Consider the following 20414-nt stretch of genomic DNA (forward strand, 5'->3'; position numbering starts at 1 on the left):
CATCCCAGCCACAGTTTCTCCTCTTTCCTCTCTTCTCAGTCCCTCCCCCTTCAATCCCTCATCCATTTCTATTCAGAAAAGGGCAGGCCTTCCTCCCATAGATATCAACCAAATATGGCACAAAAAGTTGGAGTAGGACTAGGCACCTCCCCCCATGGTGCTGGACCAACCTAGTGTGAGGGGGAAGGGTCCCAAAGTCAGCAAGGGTCAGAGACAGCCCCTGTTCCCACTGTTAGGGGCCCCACAAGAAAGCCAAGCTACACAACTGTCACATATATTCATGAGCCTAGATCAGGCCCATGCAGGCTCCCTGGTTGTCAGTTTGGTCTCCATGAGCACCTATGGGACCAGGTTAGTTGATTCTGTGAATTTTCTTGTAGTGTCCTTGACCCCTCTGGCTCCCACAATCCTTTCTCCCTCTCTTCAACACGATTCCCCGAACTGTTTAAGATCTGCCTGTGGGTCTCCATCTGTTTCCAGCAGCTGCTGGATGAGGCTTCTCTGATGACAACTCGGCTAGGCACCTAGCTATAAAAACTTTTGATCTACAATTCATCCTGCCTGCAAGAGTTGTTGTGGTAAAGGTGTCTGCAAGAGGTGTTGCGATAAAGGTGCCCCAGAAACCATGGGCGTGGCCAGCCAATGACTGGTTGGTCCAGCTTTCCATCTATGCCATGAGGAAGCGCTCACCCCTGACGCTGCCTGGATGGCCCAGAGACCTAGGATAGAGCCGCACATGGGGTAGGAGTGGGGGTGGAGTCGACGCAATGATTCCTAATGCTGCTGTGCTATACTCGAGTCCTTTTTAGAAAGCATTTTCCTGAGAATTTCATACATGCATACAATGAATATGACCATACCCCCAATTTCCCTTTTCCAGCTCCCCTGTATCCCAATCCACATGTACTGTCCCAACTCCACGGTTTTGTTTTTACGAACCCATTAAATTCAGTTAGTCTGTGCATTATATGCATGGGGTTGGGCTCAATGGAGCAAGGGGACATCCCTGTGGGGACACCTTCTAAAAAAGACTACTTTCCCCTGGCAGCTGTCTCCTTCCAGGAAGAGAGTAACTTGGGAACCGAAGCTTAATAACTAGGTTACTGTCTTGTTCTTGTTGCTAGAGCCTTTCAGTGCTTCCAGGCTTCAACAGTGTGTCAAGGTTAAAAGAGAAGAATGGGCCAGGAGGGCCGAAGTAGTCCTGAATTCTGAACGCACAGCTCTTGTCCTGGCTATACTAGACAGCAGCAGTGCGTGAGGACTGCCATGGCATCGCTGTTCGGATTTAGTCGTGGTAAAGACAGGACATGCTTATTGTCCAGGCAAGAAGTGAAGTCTCACGAAGCTCCAGTCAGAGGGCGCTGGACCCCTAAACCAGCCCCTGGGCCCACAGCGTCCATCAGGGGGCCGAGGGTCTTGGTTGGAGTTGGGTTTTTGCTTACCTTGTGTTGAAGATGGGGTTGTCTGGCATCGTCTGTTTATATAGAAAATGTTGAATTTGGAAAACCAGCAGTTTTCAGGTATTTTGCTTTATAAGAAACCTTAATCCATCTATTTTACTTTATGTGCATAGTATTTTGTCTGCTTATGTGTGTGTGTGTGTGCCATGCGCGTGCCTGGTGCCATGGGCCCCCTGGAAGTGGAGTTACAGACAGTCGTGAGCCACCACATGGGTGCTGAGAATTGAACCCGGGTCCTCTAGAGGAACAAACACCTGGTGCTCATAACCATTGAGCCGCTTCTCCAGCCCCAACACATCTAAAAATTTTTCAACCACCCTTTCTGTCAGTGACTTTCACTGATCGTTAACTTTTCTGTGAAAAGCTGCTCACTTCCAGCATGTCTACCACTTTATAAAAACAGATATTTGTCGCCGGGCGGTGGTGGCGCATGCCTTTAATCCCAGCACTTGGGAGGCAGACAGAGGCAGGCGGATCTCTGTGAGTTCGAGACCAGCCTGGTCTACAAAGGGAGTTTCAGGACAGGCTCCAAAGCTACAGAGAAGCCCTGTCTTGAAAAACAAACAAAAAACAAAAAAAAAAAAATTTGGTCTAACGGTGGCTCTTTTCTAAATTAAAGGACACCTAGAGATAACAGTATAATTTCGTAGATTTTGGGTTAAAGCACCACTTCGCAGAACTCACTGTCAGTGTTTTGCCCACAGTGAAACTGTAAATCATGTAGGATAAATATATCCCCTCTGCAATCATGGATGAAGGGGTCTGCCTATGAAACAAAAGAAATACAGTCCGGCATCTGTCCTAAAACTCCCAAAGCAGTGGTTACAAAGGATAGCTAGATTGGGCAGCTTTCTGTAAAGGAACTTATTCACTGCCTATGAAATAGGAGAGTAAAGGGTGTGTTTACATTGTTTCTCCGTCTTGTTTTGTTTCTCTGTATAGCCCTGACTGGCCCTGAACTCACTCTGTCGACCAAGCTATAGCTCCACCTGCCTCTGCCCCCCAAGAGCTGGGATTGAAGGCGTGCCCCACCACCGCCAGGCATTTTTAAAGATTTATGAGCAGTATTTTACTTATGCACAGCAGACTGGGACAGTCTTGTGATTAAACATCCACAGCGCTTTTTGTTTACAAAATACTTATATGAACTTTTTTTTTTCTGTTTTTCTGAATTAGTTCTATTTGCGGTTCTGTTTGCCATGTGTATTTCTGGTGCTTCTGGAGGCCAGAAGAGGGCAGTGGATTTCTAGGACCTAGAGTGACAGAGGGTTGTGAGCCACTATGGGGGAAGGGCTAGAGAGCTGAGGTGAGAGGGCAGGGCCTGCCAGCCCTGCCATGTAACAGGTAGGGACTGAGGGCTGCGGAAGAGCCTGCAGACAAGGTCCGCTTTGATATGTAGGCACCTCAGCCTTTGGTTTGAAACTTAACAGTCTCCAGTTCCTGGGCTTCCCATTTCTTCTTCTGACTTCCTAAAGTCCCAGGCACTCATGGGGTGAAAAATACACACGTGTAAGCAAAATACTAAACACGTGAAATAAAACTGTTTTTGGTTTTGGTTTTGGTTTTTTTTTTTAGAAAAAAGGTTGTCCCTATGTAACCTTGTCTATCCTGGAACGCACTATGAAGACCTGCCGGCCTCCAGCTCATAGATTTACCTTCTTCTGCTGGACAAAGGCCAGTGCCACCACACCCAGATAAAGCAAAACCTTAAAAATGATCTTAAAAAAGCTAGGAATTCTAATCTAAAGTGAGCTGTGGGGAGTGGAGGGGGGCGGGGAACGACACAATGGGAATTTGATTAGGTCAGCCAGAGATGTCAGTAACTAGGAGACTGGGGCAGGGTTGGATGGCAGCTTTCTGTCTTCTCAGCATTCGGGAGACAGAAGCAGGATGATGACAGATTTTAGCCAACCCAGGCCACTTGGCCATCGCAGGGCAATCTAGGCAACAGAGCAAAACCTGTCTCGGAAAACAAAACCAAAAATTGGGGAAAAAAAAAAAACAAAAAACCTTAGAGAATACAATCAGTTTCTATGATGGTGAACATTGTGTTTAAAAGTTTAATAGAGCCAGGCGGTGGTGGCACACGCCTTTAATCCCAGCACTCGGGAGGCAGAGGCAGGCGGATCTCTGTGAGTTCGAGACCAGCCCGGTCTACAGAGCTAGTTCCAGGACAGGCTCCAAAACCACAGAGAAACCCTGTCTCGAAAAAACCAAATAAATAAATAAAAGTTTAAGAGAATTATAAAACAAAAATGCCTCTAACCTGTAAGACCCACTTGCCCAATGCAGGTAACTTCCGGAATGCTGGGGGCTATTCTTATAATTGCCTGGTCTTCACAAACCCTGCGCTTTCCCTTCTGTGAACAAGCTTGCTTGCCCTGGAATGCATGTAGGCAGGAAGTATGTGCTTTGTGACTTTTGTCCTTACACCCCTGACTAACGTAATTCGGTGCTGTATTTTGAAAGAGCTCTCTGATGCGGTCCTGCTGCCAGTATTTTTATGGTCTGGGCTTGTTCAGAGATTCGCCATTCTGACCAAGAATAAATGTTAGTTAATAAGAGGCTTTGTCAAACACTGACCCGGTATGTACCCCGGATTCCCAGAGTAAGGCTTTAATTCTTAATTCTGTTGTTCTTGGATACTTTGTGAATGTTTGGGGGCCTGAATGAACAGGATAAAGGCTAAAGACAGTTCTGCTCCCTGCCCTGGCAGTTTGGTTGCAGTGAGCCTCTCACTGATGGCTCCGCTCCTGGGAACTACTTCAGCAGGCATTTGAGAGACCAGTACAGACCGCCACCATGAACGTCAGGTCCTGTGTGACAGATGCAGATCCGGTGCTGGTGGTGTAGCAGGTACCGGGCGGGCTGACTGGACATAAGTTCTCCCATATTGGGAATGCCTAAGAATTCCAAGTTTTGAAGGGAAGGTGGTTTGTCACTTGATGTATTTCAGCGAAGTTAATGACTATCTGGCCTAGTTTACATCCAAGGTTGAATAATGGAGAGAAATCCTTCCACTATACAAATTTAAAACCGAACAAAATTGCTATTCAACATGCCTGGAGTGATTTTTTTTTTCTGATTTATTGAACAATTTACAATTATATTGTGAAAATTCTATTATAAAACTATTGAATGGCTGTTATCCAAGATGGAAACAGCCATAGAATCTAGGCTGTGGCCTACATCAATCAGAACACATTTAGGCACTGCAATTCAAAGTCACAGTAAAGTTTTATTTCTATACACTTTCCTGTTAGTGCAGAAAATATTTTCACTTTGATAGAAACAGCAATGACTTTAGATGTGTAATTCTATGTTTTAAGGATAATAATCAACAGGTTTTTTTAAGTAACTGAATTTAATATGTCTTTTCCTTCTATTTTGCTTTTGTAATGCCCCGTTAGCATTGAATGACATCACTGAGAAAATGTATCCGATACCATATATGATGCAGTTCATTTCTGATGAGTCTCCAGCCATCGGTTGATGGCCATTTTCAGAGTCCTATTTGGTGTCAGTACCAGTGAAGGAAGAACCAAGTTTGTCATGGGGCTTGTGCGTTTCTTTTTGTGGATCCAATTTTCCATTGCTTCTCTCTCATAGGAATAGCCATCTGGAAAAAAAAAATTATTTGAAAAAAAGATCGGTAAACAAATCGTCTTCTTACTTTGCCTGTACCATGTCTAAAATACCTCTTCCACAACAGACGGCTCGTCCCCCAGAAGGTGTACTAAGGCTGGGCTGGGCTGTGTCGGAACACAGCAGCTGACGTCAGAGCTATGTTGAAATTCAGAAACTTTGCTCGAATAAAAAGGGTAGAGTGGTATGAAGATAAATTTTGGTAAGGTAGAGGGAAGAAAAGAGCCTTAGGGATAACCCAGCGAAACTCTTCCAGGTAATGAACAGCACTGGAGTTAGAGACGACAGAATATGACCAGAACAGATGGCGAGGAGCAAAGTAATCCCTGCCATCTTTATGCCCCGTTTGTGCTAAGTGGTTTGCTTTCTTTGACATGTGTGGTGAGCAATGGGACGCAAACTCGTGGGCCCCCAGGAGGGGAGACCAGTGTGAGCTTGGAGTTCCTGCTCCACTACTTTCACTGCTGAGCCTGCACTGTTTTCCCCCAGGCTGAGATGCTTGCTTCTCTCCCTATGCTAAATCTATGAAACCTGCAATTGTTGAAAACAGAGCCCTCAATTCCCATCCTCCTGCCTCCCCATGGAAACATGACAGCCTTGCATTCATGGGGCTTCAGCCATGATTACATTTTTGTTGACACTTCAGCTTTGTACGGCTAATAACTGTGTAGCTGTACATTGTATGTATCCCTTCTGTTGAAAGAAGCAAATCTGAACAGTTTCTATTCTGTGGGTATTCTCGACACTGCTGTCTGTGCCCAGCTTCTCCCGTGAACCTGGACACGCACACCTAGGAGTTATAACGTAGGTATAAGTTTTGGGAAACTGCCAAGTTTGTCTCAACAACAGCCAGAGCATTTTAAATTCTCACCAACAACATAAGACTCCATTTTCTGTCCATTCTGCCAATACTTATTTTCCCCAACGTTTTGAGACTAAGCCATCAGCTAACATGGCTGCAGTGTGGCTCTGAGTTGTATTCCACTGATGACCATAATGACACTGAGCATACTGCCCAGTTGTAAGATGGTTTATTCAAACTATCTGCCTTTTTCTTCTAGACATGATTCCACTATGTAGCCCAGGCTGACTTCAAGCTTGCAGCCATCCTCCTACCTCCCCACCACTGGAATGACAGGCATGTACCACCATACCCTGGTTATTTGCCCACTGCTAATGACCAAATGTTGAGTTATAACAAGAGTTTAAGAAAAACTCCATTCTGTTGTGTTGTGAAAGCTGAACTTGCCTCGTTAATACCCCGTTCAGTAAGGTTTGTGCAGTTTGGTGTCTCTACTCAGTACCGCTGACAGATCCATGACTAATTCCTGTGCCAATAGGCCAGAGAACTGTGCTAAATGTGTTTTAGCTTAGGTAAAGGACCCTTTAAAATCTCCTGTCATCTACTGCTGTAACAGAACACTTTGTGTTGCCTCTTGTGTACACAATTAGCATCTATGGAGGCTTTGCATTCAGACAGAAGCTAAATTTTCTGTTTTGAAGTTTTGAGTCCACTCTTGTGGCTGTTCTGGTCAGGGGTGTGAACATTCTGTCACCGCGTTCTCCTCCCACCGCCTGGAGCTGCTGCGCTTTGAGCTACTGCTGGCAACTATGCTGGCCATGCTCACCAAGAGGTGAGGTCCACAGTGTTAGGCAGCGTTCTTGTCTTCTGTTTTCTTGGGATCTGGATTCTGGCTCTTCAGACCCCTTCACTTAGCGGCAACTGTCTTGTTTCAGACTACAGGTAAATTACGCTGAACATAGCTCAACTTTATTTCTATGGTCACAGATTCTTTCACTATGGAAAAACTGCTTTAGGAATTTATTGCTTCTTCCTCCTTCTCCTTCCTTTTTTCCTAGACATGGTTTCTCTGTGTAATAGTTCTGGCTGTCCTGGAGTTCAGTGTAGACGAGGCTGACCTCAAACTCGGAGATCCACCTGCCTCTGCCTCCTGAGTGCTGGAATTAAAGGTGTACACCACTGCTAGGCAGCAATTTCTTTTGACCTACTGGTTACATTTTTTTCTGTTTGTTTGTTTTTCTCTGTATAACAGTCCTGGCTGTCCTGGAACTCCTTTTGTAGACCAGGCTGGTCTGGAACTTACTAAAGTCTACCTGCCTCTGCCTCCAAATGCTGGGATTAAAGGTGAGCACCACCACCGCCTGACCACTTTTTTCTTTAAAAGGAATAAAGACATTATAAGATAGTGTCCATTTGGTTCCTATTTATGATATAAATAAACCATAAACTAGCTAATAATCTCCTCTCTCCTACACCCATATTTAATAAGTTTTCTTTAGTAAGTAAGATTTTCATGTTCTCTCCTCCGGAGAGAGAGCCTGCCTCAGACTGAGAGGTTGAGGAAAACGCCATCTTCATATGTATTCGCAGATGTCAGCATGCACACACACATATTCACACAGCCATCTTCATATGTATTCGCAGATGTCAGCATGCACACACACATATTCACACACAGGTTTCAAGCTGTCCTACCAGAGTTCATCCCAAAGCAGAACCCCAAGGTTCACCACCAGAGCGTTCACACAGACCACACTGCCTCCCAGAAAACCCCAAGTCCCTGAAGAAAGACTGCTAAAAACAGGTACGGCTGCTGCTTTTTCAGTTAAATTTACATAAAAAGTGAAATACAATATGTAACTGAGCTCAAACATGTCACCGGGGAAAACTTCTTGTTTATTTTCACTACATGTTAAGGTTTCATCTTTCATGTGTGTACAGGTTTGAGGGTCATACCCAGCAGGCCTGATACAAGCGAGGCAAGTGTTGCCATGGAGCTACATCCCCAGCCTTGACCTAAAGACTCTAAGCTTTCCACAGAATGAAGACCTGAGGGGATGGTTCAGTGCTAACGTACTTGAAGACCCCAGTTTGGAGCCTAAGAACCATGTAAAGCCAGGTGTAGTCAGGCACGGCCACGCTCCTATGGTGAGATAGGTGGAAACAGGAGAAGCCACAGAAGCTTGGTGGACACGGCTGAGGAAGAAGAAAGGTAGGGACCAAAGGTCAGAGGCTGTCCTCTGACCTTTCACGTATTCACATGGACAACATGCACCCACACAGAAGCGCGTGCCTATTTAAATGGGCACGCTCCCATCTCTCTACTTCAGTTACTGTTTGTATAAGTGTGTGTGTGGAGGCTGGAGGACAGCTTGCAGGAGCTGACCTTGTCTTTCACCAAGTGGGTCCTAGAGGTCAAACTTGATCATCAGGCTTGGCCAGCCATATCCCAATTTCCTTTTTTGTATGTCCCCATTGCTAGACATTATTCCTTGAATGAAGGTACTTCTAAGAGGAAAGGCTGACATGCATGCAGGCTTAACACTGAAAAGTTAAAACCTATGTTTTTCTAATGATTCCATGAAGAACCATGGAAAATATTTAATACTCAATATGCAGCTGATAGCACTTCATTATGGAGGAACTGTGGCGTATTCACCCTGTACAACAGGCTGACTTTCCATAGTATGCAGGTATAGATAACAGTTCTGTAATGTAAACCCAGGCAGCCTGGCTCCAGGTCTATAATGATATTCTACATGCTACGTGCAACTTCTGGGAATGACCCAGTAACTGAAGTTTTTTTTTTAAAGATTTATTTATTTGTTATGTATACAACTTTCTGCCTCCATGTATACCCACACGCCAGAGGAGGCACCAGATCTCATTACAGATGGTTGTGAGCCACCATGTGGTTGTTGGGAATTGAACTCAGGACCTCTGGAAGAGCAGACAGTGCTCTTAATCACTGAGCCATCTCTCCAGCCCAGTAGCTGAAATTTTGAGCACAGTCTCAATGGGCAGAGAACAGTGGCAGCAGAGCAGTTGCTAAAGGTCGCCAGGAAAGGTGGAAGGGACCAAGACACCTGACAACTGGTTTCCCATAAAAATGCCACTCAAGAGAATAATTGCATGCCAATTATTGAAAGTAAAACTTTCAATCACCATAAAACAAAACAAGACCAGATTTAACCAGTGCCTAGCCACAAACCAAGCCCTACACAAAGTGCTAGAAGGAAAACTCCAACCCAAGGAAGTTGGCTACATCCACAAAAACACAAACAATAGATAATCTTACAGCAGCAAATCCCAAAGAAGGGAAAAACACACAATACCATCACCACCACCAAAAGCTAAAATAACAGGAGCTGGCAATCACTGGCCATTAATATCCCTTAATATAAATGGACTCAACTCACAGGCTAGGGGCTGGAGAGATGGCTCAGTGGTTAAGAGCACTGCTTACTCTTCCAGAGGTCCTGAGCTCAATTCCCAGCAACCACCTTGTCACTCAAAACCATCTGTAATAATATTTGGCACTCTCTCCTGACCAGCAGGCACATATGTAGACAGAACACTATATATATAATATTTTTTTAAAAGACACAGGCTAGCTTACTGTATACAAAAACAGAATCCATCCTTCTGCTGCATACAAGACAGATATCGCCTCAGAGTAAAGGGTTGGGAAAAATTTTTCTAATCAAATCGACCTAAGAAACAAGCTGGTATAGCTAACCTAATATCTAACAAAATAGGCTTCAAACTAAAATCAATCAAAAGAGATAAAGAAGGACATTTCATACTACTCACAGGAAAAATTCATCAAGAGGAAATCTCAATACTGAACATCTATGCCCAAAATACAAGGGCACCTTCATATGTAAAAGAAACACTTCTAAAGCTTAAATCACACATTAAACCCCACACGCTAATAGTGGGAGACTTCAACACCCCACTCTCATTACAGGACAGGTCTGTCAGACAGAAACGTAACAGAGAAATAAGGGAACTAAAAGATGCTATGAGTCCAATGGACTTAACAGACATCCATAGAACATTCCACCCAAACATAAAAGAATATACCTTCTCAGCACCACATGTAACCTTCTCAAAAATTGACCACCTACTAACTAGGTAACAAAGCAAACCTCAACAGATTAAAAAAAAAAAGTATCTTATCGGATCACCAAGGCTTAAAATTAGGATTCAACAGCAACACTAGTTTCAGAAAGCCTACAAACACATGTAAATTAAACAATGCTCACCTGAATCATCAATGGGTCAAGGGAGAAATGAAGAAATTAAAGACTTCCTAAAATTCAATGAAAATGACCACACAACATACCCAAATTTATGGGACACAATGAAAGCAGTGTTAAGAGGAAATTTCATAGCACTAAATGCCTACATAAAGAAGCTGGAAAAATCCCACACTAGTGAATTAACAGAACATTTGATAACTTTAGAACAAAAAGAGGCAAACTAACCCAGGAGGACACGACAGCAGGAAATAATAAAATTGAGAGCTGAAATCAACCAAATAGAAACAAAACAATACAAAGAATCAATGAGACAAAGAGTTGGTTCCTCAAGAAAATAAAAAAATAGTTTGGGTAAAGATCTGTCTAACCATAAGGCAGAGAGAAAGAAAATAAACAAAATCAGAAATAAAACAGGGATATAACAACAGACACAGAGGAAATCCAGAGAATCATTAGGTCACCCGTACTCCACAAAATTGGAAAACTTGAAATAGACAACTTTCTGGATAAATATCACTTATCAAAATTAAATCAAGACCAGATAAATTAAATAGACCTATAACTTCTAAAGAAATAGAAACATTCATCAAAAATCTCCCAACCAAAAGAAGCCTCAGGCCAGATGATTTCAGCTCAGAATTCTACAAGATTTTCAAAGAAGAACTAATATCAATACTCCTCGTATTGTTCCACACAATAGAAACAGAAGGAACAATGCCAAACTCTTTTTTATGAGGCTACAATTACCCTGATACCCAAACCACATAAAGATATTACTAAGAAAGAGAATGACAGATGAATTTCACTCATGAACATTGATGCAAAAATACTCAATAAAATCTTGACAAACCAAATCCAAGAACACATCAGAAAAATCATCTACCATGACCAAGTCGGCATCATCCCAGAGATGTAGGGATGGTTCAACATACAAAAATCTATCACACACACACAAAAATCTGTCAATGTAATCCACCATATAAACAATCTGAAAAAAATACATGATCATCTCATTAGATGATGAAAAAGCCTTTGACAAAATACAACATCCATTCATGATAAAGGTCTTGGAAAGAGCAGTGATACAAGAAACATACCTAAACATAGTAAAGGCAATATACAGCAAGCCAATAGCCAACATCAAACTAAATAGAAACTCCCAGCAATTCCACAGAAATCAAGAACAAGACAAGATTGTCCACTCTCTCCATATCTATTCAATATAGTTCTTGAAGTCCTAGCTAGAGCAATAAGACACCAAAAGGAGATCAAGGGGATACACATCAGAAAAGACGTCAAACTCTCACTATTTGCTGATGATATGATAGTTTACATAAGTGACCCCAAAAATTCTACCAAGGAACTTCTACAACTCATAAACACTTTCAGTAATATAGCAGGATACAAGATTAACTCAAAAAAATCAGTAACTCTCCTGTACACAGATGATGTGCTGAGAAAGAAATCAGAAACATCATCCTTCACAATAGCCACAAATAGCATAAAATATCTCAGAGTAACTCTAACCAAACAAGTGGAAGACTTGTATGACAAGAACGAAATTGAAGAAGACACCAGGAAGTGGAAAGATCTCCCATGCTCTTGGGTAGGCAGAATTGAAATAGTAAAAATGGCAATCTTACTAAAAGCAATCTACAGATTCAATGCAATGCCCAGCAAAATTCTTCACAGACCTCAAAAGAACAATACTCAATTTCATATGGAAAAGCAAAAACCCAGGATAGCCAAAACAATCCTGTAAAATAAAGGAACTTCTGGAGGCATCACAATCCCTGACTTCAAACTCTAATACAGAAGAGCTACAATGATGAAAACAGTCTGGTATTGGCATAAAAAGAGACAGGAGGACCAATGGAACCAAATCAAAGACCCAGATATCAATCCACACACCTACAAACACCCTATTTTTGACAGGCAAAAAGTATAAAATGGAAAAAAATATTCAACAAATGGTGCTGGCATAACTGGATATCAACATGTATTCTATATCTATCACCACGCACAAAACTCAAGTCCAAATGGTTCAAAGATCTCAACATAAAGCCAACCACACTAAATCTCATAGAACAGAAAGTGGGAAGTACACCTGAATACATTGGCACAGGAGACCATTTCCTAAATAGAACCCCAGTAGCACAGACACTGAGAGAAACAAAAATGGCCTTCTGAAACTTAAAAGCTTCGGTAAAGTAAAGGACACAGTCAACAAGACAAAACAGCAGCCTACACAATGGGAAAAGATCTTCACTAACCCCACATCAGACAGAGGGCTGATCTCCAAAATATACAAAGAACTTAAATTGGTCATCAAAAGAACAACTAATCCAATAAAAAAAATGGGGTACAGATCTAAACAGAGAACTCTCAACAGAGGAATCTAAAATGGTTGAAAGACACTTAAGGAAATGTTCAACATCCTTAGTCATCAGAGAAATGCAAATCAAAACAACTCTGAGATACCATCTTATCTTGGTAAGAATGACCAAGATCAAAAACACTGATGACAACTTATGCTGGAGAGGATGTGGGGTAAAAGGAACACTCCTCCGTTGCTGGTGTGACTGCAAGCTGATACAGCCCTTTTGGATATCAGTAAGGTGATTTTTCAGAAAATTAGAAAACAACCTTCCTCGATACCCAGTAATAACACTTTTAGGTATATATCCAAAGGCTCAACCGTGCCAACACGTACTCAACTATGTTCATAGCAGCACTGTTTGTCATAGCCAGAGCCTGGAAACAACCTACATGCCCCTTAGCTGAAGAATGGATAGGAAAAATGTGGTACATTTCCACAATGGAGTACTACACAGCAGAAAGAAATAATAACATCTTGAAATTTGCAGGCAAATGGATGGATCTAGAAAACAACATATTGAGTGAGGTAACCCGGATCCAGAAAGACAAATATCATATGTACTCACTCATAAGTAGGCTTTTAGACATAAAGCAAAGAAAAACCAGCCTACACTTCACAATCCCAGAGAACCTATACAATAATGTGTACCCTAAGAGACATACATAGATATAATCTACATGGGAAGTAGAAAAAGATTAGATCTCCTGAGTAAATTGGGAGTATGGGTACCATGGGAGAGGGTAGGAGGGGAGGGGAGCAGAGAAAAATATATAGCTCAATAAAAACAATTTTTAAAAAAGCAGCAGTGGTCCAGGACTAACTGACTCAAGATCGGACATAAGGATAACACCGAGCCTGGGAGTGGGCCTCCGATGGATGGTCATTCACTTTAGTGAGGAAAGACCAAGAACAGGGAAGACATTTTCATTTCTTACCACATGCAAAAATTAACTCAAAATAAACCATAGACCTAAAAACTATAATGTGTCTGGAGTAAAAAAAAAAAAAAAGTCCTGCAACCTTGGACAGGCAGCCCTCTTAGGATTAAAAAATGATGAATCAATATGAAAATGGTTCTGTGGATTCCATCAAAATTAAACATGTTTTTCAAAGATGCCATAGAGAAAATGTATATAATGCATGGCCTTACAAAAGACACACTTAGAAAACAAACTGATAATTCAATACAAAATGAGGAAAGGGCATGAGGCTATATATTATGAAAGAGATAGTAGGTAAGAAGCATATCGAAAAACGCTTCATTGTGGGGAGGGTTAAAAGTCCAAGGAGATGCCACTTTATACCTGTTATGCAGGATTAGAACAACTAGCAATACCACATGTTTGCAGATACAGGCAGAAACTGGAGTCTCAGTTATAAACTCAAAATAGGGCATCCACCTGGAGAAACATTTCAGGAGTTTTAACATGCACTTAGTAAAACGATCCAGAAATTCCACTCCTAAATCTTTTATGACGAGACATGAGTCCTTCCCAGACAAAGATCTGTGCATGGAATGTCATGACAGCTTCAGACATGCTAGTCCATTGCCAGTTAATAGACACATGTATTGTGGTATATCTAGTGCAATGCCACACTATACAGCAATGAAAAGGAATGAATTATTGGTGTGTGCAACAAGGAACATCAAAAACATTCTGCTGAGCATATCTGTATACTGATGAGAGACTGATATCAAATGTTCTAACTTCATAATCTTCACATTCTTGTCTCTGAATCACTAAAGTGCATGATAGACACAACAAAAGTCACCTTAAATCTTGAGGGCTGGGAGATGGCTCATCAGGTAAGAGAGCTTCCTGTGCAGCCCTGAACATGAGGACTCAAACCCACACCACCCGTACCCACATAAAAGCCTGGTATGGCTATGCATGCCTTGACTCCAACCTCAGCATGAGACAGGTGGAGCCTGGGAGTTCACTGGCCAGCCTAGCCTAATCTGCAAGGTTCAAGCTTCCAGTGGGAGAGTGTGTCTTAAGGGAGTAAGGCAGACAGTGACAGAGAAAGACACCCAGTGGCCCCCTCTGCGTGCGCATGCACACCTACGCGCGCGCGCGCACGCACATACACACTCTCACACAGTCTTTTCATCTGGTATTCACATCAATTTAGGTGAAATTTCAAAACTTAATCCTTTGGTCTCAATTCCAAATGTACTGTGTCCAGTTTATTACAAAATATACAATATACGATTGTTTACTTTGGATCTAATGACTTTTTTTAAAAGGAAAAAAATCTACTCATGAGAAAAATGGAATTTTGAGCTCAGCCCAAGTGTCAATGAGTTTGTTCAGAGAGCCCCCACCATCATGTACCCTGAGCATGGCAGTCGCCACACATACCTGACGCGATGACGGGGTCCTTCATAAGCTCTCTGGTTATTGGACAGATAAACTCATCGGGGATTCCAGAAGAAAGGGAGTCCATCTTGGCCCTGAGCTCTTCAATGCTCCTCATCACTTTGCTGCGCAGCCCCAGGGATTCTAAAAGGAAATCTGAAGTGTCACTGGGAAGTGAAATAAACTTTCAAGACATAAGGGTGTAAAGACAGGTGAAGCATAAAGCTAGAAAAGAAATTTGAGTTATTTTTCAGCAATGTGTTAATATCAGCTTTCTCTTACTGGACACAATACTCAAGCTGACCGAAAGGTGGAAGGGTTGACTCCGGGTCGGTTTTTGTCCATGGATGAGTTGCTCCCCTGCATTTTGATAGGAGAATGTCATGGGAACACTCAGTGATGAAGCCGCTTGCTTCCTGGTGTCTAGGAAGCAAGAGGAAGGGAAGGGGGTCCCAGTGTCTTCTTCAGGGGATATGACAATGAGCTAACTTGATCCCACTAAGTCTCAGCTCTTACAGCTCTGTCCCTGCAATATCACAGGCTGGCCCTTGAACTTAACACGTGGATGTTGAGGCGCACACCTCCAAACCCTAGCAACCTGGGAAATTATTTAAATTAAAAAAAAAAAGGCCTCATGGGCTTTTATTAGTTTACAGAAAGGAAAGACCAAACTTTGAAACCTCTGTGGAAAAAAAATGAAAACAAAAACGCTTTCACTCCTATTTATAAATGTATGATTAATTATTTCAATACGTGAGTTCTGACCTACAGTAGTTTCTTTGCACTTGCAGTTCTAAACTATACCAGCTCATCACTTCCAAGTTCTAAGATCTCCAGCACAGAACAGCGTCCCGAGGCCAGTGCACACACAGCTCTAGCGACTGCACTCAGGGCTCTTCTAATACTGTCCCAATGTTGGTTTTCTTGCTCTCTATCATGCACACTATAATAAAGACAGGTCAACAGTGTTCACAATTGCACAGCTTCACAAATGCCCTAGAACATCTCAACATCAGGACAGAGGTTACTCCTTATGAGAATATATGACATCAGGAGTTACTTCTTAGGGAAGCCCTGACTCTGATCTCTGGAGAGCTGGGAGACAGACAGAGGGGCAGAGCTGGAGGGCACACCCACAGTGGCTCACTTTTTTCACACCCTTCTCAAGTACCTCTGCTTTCTAGACAGGATCTTACTATGAGGTTTTTCATTAGCAACCTAGAAAATGGTTTAAACACATTGGTGAAAACACTAGATTGAGGAACTCAAGAATGTCTAAAAGTCCCTTATCCTATTGCTGAGAGGCTTGACATTGCTCAGTCTCTTAGCTACTGTGTCAAACACAGTGGACACTGCTTTGGCCTGCAACAGCCCAACATACTTTACAGTGCACGACTACTTCTATGGGCTGAATTCGGATTTTATGCTGGCATCAGAAACCCTGAAATCAAACTATGACAAAAAATGCACACAAGACATTTCTGCGTGCAAAAAGCAAACGTCAGCATGTATGTCACCAGTTTGCCTTTCCTATTTTCATTTTCTCTTTTCCCGATTCTAATTCTGTCTCAGCCCAACTTAGTGTTTGGAAAGAGTGCCTGCCCGTAATCTTTGAGAGGTGGAGGCAGGAGGATCACAGGGCATGGCCATACAGTAGATCCTGACATAAGGCTAAAATATCAGATATTTCAGAACGATATGGAGAACCAGATGCTCCAGTGAACAGGTTTTCTAATTCTGCTCCTAAATTATTGAATCTGCCGATTTTCCAAACTGTGAAGAAGAATATTCATGTTGAAACCACTGATTCCTGGCCTTAGGTCAAGAGCAAGCACAAAACCTAGTTACAAGTAACACAGTGGTGACAGAGGGGTTTTGGACAAACAGGATCAGAACCCTTATAAAAGAGACCCCAGAGAGTGACCTCATCCATTCCACTAAGGGAAGTACTGTCAGTAAGCCAGAAGCTACTCCTGACTAGATACCAAACCGCCAGTACCTTGATCTTGGACTTGGCAGAATGAAGAAATCAATTTCTTATTTATTAGCTACCTAGTTTACAGATGTTGCCCTAGCAACCCAAATGCATTAAACCAACTACCTAAGTCATCAAGGAAATGCAAATAGAAGCCTAAAGGAGAAACCACAACTACTAGATGGTGCTAATAACAAAAGCAAACAAGTGTTGGAGCTTTCTCACTTGCTGGGTGGGTGTAGAGAAGCCCTCCCCCATGCTGGGGGCTATGGAGAAGCCCTCCTCCATGCTGGGGGGGGGCTATAGAGAAGCCCTCCCCATGCTGACAGGACTGTATAATAGCAGGGCTGCTTTAGAAAGCAGCCTGACAACTCTCCAGTGTCGTGCAGAGGATTTCCCTATGACCCACCAATTCTACTTTGAATAGACACACAAGAAAGCTGAAGATGCTTGTGTAAAAGCTAGTATATGATCAGAGAAATATTATTCATTACCCCCGCCCGGCCCTTACCAATTTTCAAATCACCAGCCAGACTTTCTTTTGTGAGATGAAGCAGTTCTTTTCCATCGATGTTGTTCATCTGGAAGATAGCAACGAGGTCCTCCAAGCCCTGAGCACGAAGCCATGTTGAGACATCCTCCTCTGACCAGTCTTCAACCAACTGCTTCAGCTGATCGTTCATGCCTCCTGCTTTAAAGCGCACAGGCAAGTGAACGGCAGACCAAACGTTTCTTCTCTACACATTCCTGCTCTGAGTCTGCCTGACTGTCTAACTTCCTCTTAAGAAGCATATTGGATAGCACCAACAGGAGTAACCTAATGCTGCAGGAAATGCTATCCTTTAGGAGTTTTTTGTTTTTGTGGTGCTGAGGATCAAACCTTGGCCTTGTGCATACTGGCCACACGCTCTACCCACACCTCTAGTCCAGATTTTCCTTGCTCTGTAATACCCCCGCCGTGAAAGGATTCTCTGCTCGCTGTCACCTGGACACCAGCACTGCCATGCGGTTATTGCTGACAATGATAAAAGGAAAACTAAGTTGCACACCTGTGCTGCTTGCTGAGGCCAAAAGAAAAGCCAACAAGATAAAGCTAAGATTCCTATTCTGTCCTCAGGCTATGTGAACCTGAAAAACCAGGACCAAACATGGAAAAACTCCTGGGCCTTGACATTCAAGAATGTGCATACAATCCTTTGCCAAAACTTAACTGCAGACAACTCACACGGATTCTCTAAAAGTAGTTTTAAGGTGTATTAAATTTGAGTCTGTGTGGTGTATTGAGAAAGGCAATATAAATAGCACACTAAAGGATTAACTAAAGTTTAGGCTTGGGGGTAGCTCTGAAGTAGAGCACTTGCCTAGCATACACAAGGCCTTGGGTTCAATCCCCGAGACTACAAAAAAGACACACCCAAATTTCTGATCAGTGTTGAGATGGTTAAGGATGTTCATTGCTTGGGCTGGGGCTTTAGCTTACAGAGAGCACTTACCCACAGCACAAGGATAGGGTCATCTTACTAACCTTGGTAAGGTGTTTCCAGGTCAAACTGCCAAATGTTCACAGTCTTGTCCATTGAACCAGTAGCAAGTAAAAGGGTGTTGGGTGCAAAGGCACAAGTTGTGACATACCTAGTTAACAAACACAGCCATTACATACTGTCTGGCTAGTATTTTTAATCGTATTAGAGCAGTGAAATTAACCCAGACCTGGTATGTTGAGTCAATGTGTGAAGCACACTCTGAGTAGCCTGGAAAATAAGAGAATAACTACATTAGTCAGGCAAGAGATGAGGCAGGGATGAAGCGTCACTTACACGGTCTACATGCTGAATGCATTACTGGTCACCAACCTGCTAGACTTAGTGACAACAGAAGGAAGGCTGACATCATAACTAAATATTAGAGCTTGTTCTGCTTCCTTGGTCATCAGCATGGCGGCCTACTGACTGCCTTCTTAGGAGATTTTTATGCAGTGACCCCTGACATTTGCCAGTTTGACCAAGACTGTTACTAGAAGCCCAGTTGCATAACAAAGGAAGTAGGGGGCATTCTTGCAGTGGTATCTGTACTACTGCAGCATCAGTGAATGGAAGGCACACTTACTACTGGGCACACTTAGGGGGTCAATGCACGATACTATCCCAGTTAGTGTTCCTACCGATGTGTGCAACCTGGGGCAGGAACGGTTTTGTTGAAATACTCTGTTGAAATAAGAGCGGCGGGGCTGCGTCCCCCGCACCCGGCCACCCACATGGCTAGCTTAGCTTATGCCCCGAAATAATTACACGGAAACTGTATTCTTTTAATCACTGCCTGACCCATTAGTTCCAGCCTCTTATTGGCTAGCTCTTACATATTGATCTAACCCATTTCTATTAATCTGTGTAGCCCACAAGCTGGCTTACCAGGAATGATCTTAACCTGCATCTGTCTGCAGTGGGACAATCATGGCGACTCACTGACTCAACTTCTTTCTCCCAGCATCCTGTTCTGTTTTCTCCGCCTACCTAAGGGTTGGCCTATGAAATGGGCCTAGGCAGTTTCTTTATTAATAAGAAATCATTTCCACATCACGGTTTAATCCCACTTACACTTCCAGATCACAGTCTATCACTGAGGGACGCCAGCCAGCGAGGACCGAGGCAGAAAAGGCCATGGAGGATTCTGCTGCTGGCCAGCTCTCCATGGCTTGCTCTGCCTGCTTCCTTCCACCCAACATCATGGCTTCAGGAGTGGTCTTTTAACACCCATCATTAAGAAAAGAATGCCTGACAGAACTGCCTACAGGCCATATAACAGAGGTATTTTCTCAACTGAGGTGCCTCTTCCCAGATTAACTAGTCAGGACAAGTTACTAGCAGGGAATAGCACATGGTTTAGAGACAACAATCAGTGTTACACCCATTTGTGAATATAGGCATCCCATAACAAGCTGGCAGGAGAGACCGCAGCTCTTTCTCACCCGGCTTGAGTGACCACTGACTTTAACTCCTGTGTGGGTGACTAATCACTTGTTGGACATCACACTCTTATGACTTACGCCTCCGCCGGATGGTCATCATGGCTGATGCCTGAACCCAGTCATGCGATGCCGCACAACACTGACTTTCTCTTAAAGGTCACTCCCATCATCTTTATCTTTATCATCATCCCACATTATCTTTGTGAAATATAAATGTTCATCTTTACTTATACTCATGCCATTCAGCATTTCCTCATATAAATCTGCCCCAAACTCATATTTTTCCAAGGCTGTGGTAACTTACTTTTCTGTTGGTCCCTGAATCTACCCTGTGCTCTAAGAACTATGGGTAGGCTACATTCAACCACAGCCTGCTGCCATGAAAGCTGGGCAGGATGAATTTTTGAACACTGGTGCTCTCTAATTCTGTGTTTCCTGTGATTAGATTTAAAATCATAAAGATAGTATGGAAATACTTAAGGTTTTTCCAAGTATCTTAGTATTTCAGCGTTGTGTGAATCAATATTATATTCTTGGGCACAATAGGTATATTAAAAATAAA

General features: G+C 42.8%; 1 protein-coding gene across 3 annotated transcripts in view; it reads right to left on the minus strand.

Moving 5' to 3' along the window:
• Positions 1-4614: 4614 nt before the first annotated feature.
• The window catches only part of Wdsub1 (WD repeat, sterile alpha motif and U-box domain containing 1), a 34074-nt gene continuing 18274 nt past the window's right edge, over positions 4615-20414 (minus strand). For 2 of the 3 annotated variants that reach the window (XM_013355682.2, XM_026778870.1), the window contains exons 7-11: positions 18598-18638; positions 18413-18519; positions 17399-17578; positions 14916-15056; positions 4615-5079 (exon numbers count right to left, since the gene is read on the minus strand). In XM_013355682.2, the coding sequence (XP_013211136.1) occupies positions 4922-5079; positions 14916-15056; positions 17399-17578; positions 18413-18519; positions 18598-18638 (627 nt within the window). In that variant the 3' untranslated portion in view covers positions 4615-4921. The remainder of the gene's footprint in view (positions 5080-14915; positions 15057-17398; positions 17579-18412; positions 18520-18597; positions 18639-20414) is intronic. The other variant, XM_026778871.1, reaches the window with a different exon arrangement.

This window comes from Microtus ochrogaster, chromosome 4 (genome assembly GCF_000317375.1).
Source record: "Microtus ochrogaster isolate Prairie Vole_2 chromosome 4, MicOch1.0, whole genome shotgun sequence".
In the NCBI taxonomy this organism is placed as follows: domain Eukaryota; kingdom Metazoa; phylum Chordata; class Mammalia; order Rodentia; family Cricetidae; genus Microtus; species Microtus ochrogaster.